This window comes from Pterocles gutturalis, unplaced genomic scaffold (genome assembly GCF_000699245.1).
Source record: "Pterocles gutturalis isolate BGI_N339 unplaced genomic scaffold, ASM69924v1 scaffold50509, whole genome shotgun sequence".
Lineage (NCBI taxonomy): Eukaryota > Metazoa > Chordata > Aves > Pterocliformes > Pteroclidae > Pterocles > Pterocles gutturalis.
The window spans coordinates 17201-23449 of NW_010135098.1; the positions used below are offsets into that span (position 1 = coordinate 17201).

The window sequence follows — 6249 nt, forward strand, 5'->3', positions numbered from 1 at the left end:
GGGAAATTCCGTTTTAGTGGTCACTGTTAGTAAAGTCATTTTGAACCAAATGAACCACAAATCACTTACAAGTTAGCTATAAAACCTCATATACATTCAAGAGCATTTAATTGCAGGAATTAAATCAAAACTTCTCTCTCTGACATTTTTAAGTGACAAAAATAATTTTAAACACATTTGTTGCCTTTTGGCTTCAGATAACAAAAGTTTCTAACTTCAGGAGTGTAGTTGGGAGACAACTATAACCTGTCTGGGCTATACAAAAAATATCATAGAATCATAAAACAATGACAATAAAACAAATAGATTGAATGGGACCTCAGGCAGTCTCTATCCAACCTCATACTCAAGGCAGGGTCAGCTATGAGATCAGACCAGGTTGCTGAAGATTTTTTCCAGCCTGGTCTTGAAAATCTCCAAGGACAGAGACCACACTACTTCTCTGGCCAAGTACAGAACTTTGCATTTGTCCATGTTAAATTTAATTATGTTCCTCTCCTTCCATCCTTCCAGCCTGTCTAGGTCCCTCAGCATGGCAGCCTTGCCTTTGAGTGCATTCCCTGGTCATCCCAGTTTGGTGTCAACTGCAAACTTGATGAGCATGTACTTCATTACCTACTCCAGATGATTCATTAAGATATTACACAGGAAAGGTCAGACCCCTCTGACACTCCACTTATTTCCAGGATTTGGGGAGAGTATGACCCATTAACTGCTACCCTCTGAGTCCAACCATCCAAACAGTCTTTTAACTATCTAGTTAATACAGACCATAATATCTTCAGTTGAATACATTATTATTGTGGGAGACAGTGTCTAAGGTCTTGCTAAAATTTAGGTACGTGAAATCAACTGCTCTCCCTTCTTAGAAATTCAGTCAATCTACCATAGAAGGCAATCAGATTTGGTCAGACATGATTTACACTTGGCAAATCTATGCTGACTGTTCCAAATCACCTTTTTTCTTCTTTATGGGACCACATCTGAGGCTCACTCCCAAGAATCAAAGTATGGCTAGCTGGCCTTTAGCTCCTCTGCTCGTCCCTTTGGCTTTTTTTAAAGATGCATACATATGCCCTTCTTCAAATACTTGGCACCTCCACCAATCTCCACAGTCTGAATTTCGAAGGTGATACATTTGCAGGCTTGCAATGCCATCAGCAGCATTCTTGGATGCAGTCCATCTGGTACAACGGATGTGAATGAGACTAATTCTCCCAGTAATCCCTGGCTTGAGCCACATCCACTGCTGGTAGTTCCTCTTCTCCTTGAACCCTGCTCAGAGCACAGAGGCCTGAGAAACCTTGTCAGTGAAAATGCATGCAAAGGCACTACTGAGTACTTATCAGTGTACGCTATGACTAAACTACCCACCTCACTCAGCAATAGTTCCACATTTTCCTTGTTTGGCTTTTTACTACTAATGCAGCAGTAGAAGCTCTTCTTGTTGGCTTTAATGTTCCTTAGAAGTCTTAACACTAGTTGAGCTTTGGCTTTCCTAACATTCCCTTCACATGCCCAGGCAATTTTTCTGAATTTCCCCTTTGTAGCCTTTTGCTACTTCTACCTCCTGTATACTGCATTTTTGCTCTGGAACTCAGTCATGAGCTCCCTATCTGGCCCAGCAAGCCTCCCAATGTGTCTCCTTGCCTTCCTAAGTTTTGAGGTGAACCATTCTTGTATTTGAAGGAGATTTGCTCTAGGATTTGCCCTATTTTTGTAAGACAGAGATTTTGTTATTGTAGGTGAACACGATCTGGGAAAATAATTTTAAGAATGGCCACTCAGCAGTGAGGACTGACACAGATTTCTAAGCATTTTTATAGCCGAAATTCTTACATGTTAAAATGTTTATGTATCAGTTTTATTCTATTCCAATCTGTTTCTAATTTTATACTAACACCATTATTAAATTAGCATTCTGGAAGAAAATGGTATTAACACTATCATACCCTCCTGCAAGTTCGACCAAGTTGTAAGAAGTTTTTATTTGCCTTGTGCTGCGCTTTATTAACTGTCAGCAGCAAAATCAACTGTATGTCGCAAGAAAAAGTATCACAGAACAGTATGCAATGTTAAACATTTTCTTAGAAAACACCTTTTAAAAAAAAGTAACAACACAAAAAATCTGTTTGCTGAGTGAGTTATACACACACCTTGTTCAGTCCCTACTGGTTTGGTGAGACTGCAAATGATCTGACCTGCAGAATAGTACAACTTCAAGAGTTCTTAAAGGCTAAGTCTCGACCTAATTTACACACATATAACAACCACTACTTTGTCATGGTTTAAAATGAGCAGCACTCGCTCTGTTATTTCTATCTTCTTATTACTGGTAATATAAAAATGTGCACACTTTCTGTACTGTTTTAATAACACACATGAAAGTCAGCCTAATTTATCTCAGACATGAGAAGTGGAAGAAAGTTTTGGCAGCAACAGTAGCAGGAATATGATCTATATGAAACATGATCCTGAGATCTGTCAGGACTGTGAAAGAGGGAAAATGTGGTATAGTATGGCAATATCTGAAACAGACTTTCAACATCTGTGGCTGCAGGCAATATGCTACGTGCCATTTCATGTGCTAACTATATGTGTAATTTTCATCTGTATCTTGTACTGTATCACAGTGAGGAAACCACTGATAAACGCACAGTACCTAGTATAACAAAGAACTCACAGTCACAGTTTTGAGCTTTCTCATCATGTGAAACAGATTTATGATAAAGTTTTTCATCTTCAGACACAGCACTCTGAGTTCAATGAAAAGAGACAGTATATCATGTAGTTTACCTAATAGTTATTCATTTTAACCTGTCCCATAACTAGGTGTCTTGCTGTATTAATCGCATCAAATTCTGCTGCAACAGGTGCGACAAGGCAGCCGTCTCAATAGCGGTAGTGCAGGCCTTTTCTGTGCTGCGCTCCAGGTCCCTCCCTACCTTTGAAACACAGTTCCTCAGTCAATGCTCCATTGCTGTGTTCACTAACAAGTGGGGGCAAAAACACTGAAGGAGAGGTTGCTTTTACATAGTTATGATCAATAAGCTAGAGTGAGCAAGTATAACCACAAGAACAAAGTAAACACTTAGTAACAACTCCCCATTTATGATTTTGGTTTCTTACTCAATTAGAAGATTTTTATTATTTTTTACACACATACTGTTCTGTATATGCATTGGGTAAATAGAATTCAGTCTGTGCCTCACTCAGGTACTTCAGTCAAAGTATTTCTTTGAGCATTTCATAGTTATGATTCAATACACAAGATGCATGATCTGACACTATGCATGGTGTCACTCTGTTCACTGAACAGCATCAGCTGGGGTGTGACTCTGTTTAAAAGAGACGTAATCACTGAATTTTGGTTTTCCTAACTCCATACAGTGTGTTTTCTTTTGCTTTGTTGAAAAGCAAGTAAAATGAAGTATAAACCTACTTATATATTTCAGGCAGTGATTCTTCTTAATTTCACTTCTTACTGTTGTTTTCTCAAAAGGCCCCAAACACACAAAACATCTGCACTAAGATGAAGCATTTCAAACTTTAGACTTCCTTCCTTGAGAGAAGTATGAGAATACAAATCAAATACAATGCGAGTCATCCTCCTGAAGTTGTTCCTGAATGGTACTCATATACTATAGTGATAAGTATTGCATAAATGCTCTGTTGTATTAACAGAGCAGTTCTTGAGAGAGCAAACTGTTGGGTTTTTAGTCTTTTGTATTGCTCCACACAGGGATAACATTTTCCCAATTTCAGCTAAGCTAGCTGGAAATGAATGGAAAAGGCATCTATTAGTGTGGCAAGCTTTATTTCATTTTGTTATACTCCCTGCTCCAAACATTGACACAGAAAATATGTAATTACATACATGCAGATTGTGCACCAGTATGTCCATGTGATTAGCATTATTATAGCAGGTGTCCTCACCCTGTCATTATTACATGCATGTCCTTTTAGTTCTTTTCCTTAGAGTACAGACATTCTGCCTTAAAAACCAGAGTGTACAATTTGTTAGCTTTGCTCCTCCAAGATTTTGTGTAATATCAGCGGTGTCAGGAAAGAAAGTTCTTGCCTCTAACAAGAATTAGTTTCTGGGACAGTGATATTCTCTAAGAACTGGACACTGATGCTGCTTCTTGGTCACCTCTTTTTCAGGATGGCACATATATAAAAAGTAATTATGCTTACAGTAATGCCAAATTTTACATTTCTGCTTTATGCTTGCAAGTGCAACCACTTATAATCAGAAAGTCTGCAGTATAAATTAGATTCCTTTAGAAATAAAACATTAAATTTTAAAAGTCCACGTTAAAATAAAGTTTAAAGCCTAAATCCAGTTAGCTGCCAAAAATGTATAATAATACTGTTACCTTCCAGTGATTTCAAAATACAGTATTTGTCCCAGTTTTTACAAATGAGAAGAGTGTACTATGGCTAGCTGTACCAACTTTTCAAAACTCATACAGCCAGTCCAGCCAGTCTATAAAGAACTCTGTGCTAAAGTTTGCATCTAGAAAATAACCAAGATAGTTAATCTCTGGAAAGACAAGGAATATAAAGGTAATGAAATTTTCACCACCATTAGATACACAAACTGCTGTTAATCTCAGAGATTAACAAAACATTTCTTACTGCATGCCAAGTAGATCCTGCAGTGAGCTCAGATTTTTCTAGTAGAACAACATCCTTCAAGCCAGCCTTAGCCAAGTGATAGGCTAGACTCACACCAACACAACCACCTCCGATGATCACTGTGTCTGCTCTATCCTTCCCCAAGGAAGGAGATGGGGTTTCTTTCCTGGGGAAAAAAAATACAGACAGTTACATAAAGACAATTGCACTTTTGTCCACCTCTTTTTGTTTACTGCTCCAATCATTATATAACTTGGTGCCTGCTTGGCAGTCTAGACACACCTGACTTAAAACCTAACCTGTTCACTCTTACCTTCTTTGAAAGGAAATGCTCTTAAAGAGTCATATACATAAACGGTAGTAATACAAAAAGCAAAGCAAGTTTGCTTCCACTCACAACAATTACAATCTTTGCTATTTGTCCAATATTTCTTAATAAGAAACCCTGCCACTGAAATTACAGCATCAAAACTTGACTTTTCAAAAGTGCTAAAGTATACGCAACACATAACAGAACTCTTTAAAAAATGTCTGCTTAGTAAGGCTCCTTAATACACGTCTAAAGCCAATGTCAGCAGACTACATTAGTGTATGTGTTCATGAACAAGGAAACTCAATATTTATTTTCATATTCTGTCCATTTTGACATGTTCCACTTTGCTGAAGTCAAAACATTACAGAAACATGTTTTTGTCAATGGCTCACACCTGCTACTACACCAGGCTGCATTTTCACAACTGCATAAACCATAACTGCTTCCATAGCCATACCATTCTTCTCCATCTCATTTGATACTTCTCTCTACTGCCCCATCCACAGACAGCAGCCAAGTACCAAGCCAGATCAGGAAATTTATCCCAATTAAAGAAAAAAAGCAGTATTTTTGGATGTGAGATAAGGCAGGACCTCTTTGTATAGTAGCAGTAAAGACTACTGTGAAACCACAGTATCTCTCCCTTCAGGACAGTTAATGAATACCCAGTTTTATCTCTCCCCCCCCCTCCCCCCGCCCCCCCTTGTACATTTGCTTTTGCAACTTCTCTGGCAAAAGGCTTTCTAATGTGTAACTAGTCTTCCACCCGTCCTCCACTCAGAAACCAAAGTTATTAGTTGTATGTACAATGAATGGAGATCTTGTAACATGACATTTTAAACACAGTAGGATTATGCACCATGCTTATTTATGATGTGGTAAAGAATGAAAAGTAAAATAAATGTGAGTGCTGGACACCACAGGTTTTCTGTGTTTGGTGCACCACAGACTTGCACATGTTCTTTTTTGAGATTACATATTAATTTTTTCAAGTTACCAGTAAGCCATTTAACAGCCAGATGTGAGACACTTGCATCAGCTCCTCTACTGAATTTTGAGGCACATGGTAATCAAGGTCAAACACAAAGGGTTTTTCTCATACTCTTTTTATGCCATGAATTTGAGATGTCCTCACCTGACTTGCTGCTCTTCTTAAACCTTTTCTTTCAAACCCGGGAGCCTGGTAAGAACCTGGGGGGTACCTTGCCTGTGAACAACCCGGTTCACCCATACGGTTGCTCACCCGAGTTAAAACAGGTCATTGAACTCTCTTCGATATGGCCCAGACGACACCA

The 6249-nt window shown here is 38.5% G+C and overlaps 1 protein-coding gene across 1 annotated transcript in view; it reads right to left on the bottom strand.

The window, feature by feature from the left end:
* The window catches only part of LOC104467843 (dimethylglycine dehydrogenase, mitochondrial-like), a gene marked incomplete at both ends in the record, with an annotated part of 21903 nt that extends 17096 nt beyond the window's left edge, over positions 1-4807 (bottom strand). Inside the window, one exon of the mRNA XM_010081781.1 lies at positions 4642-4807. Within this exon, the coding sequence (XP_010080083.1) occupies positions 4642-4807 (166 nt within the window). The remainder of the gene's footprint in view (positions 1-4641) is intronic.
* Positions 4808-6249: the final 1442 nt, after the last annotated feature.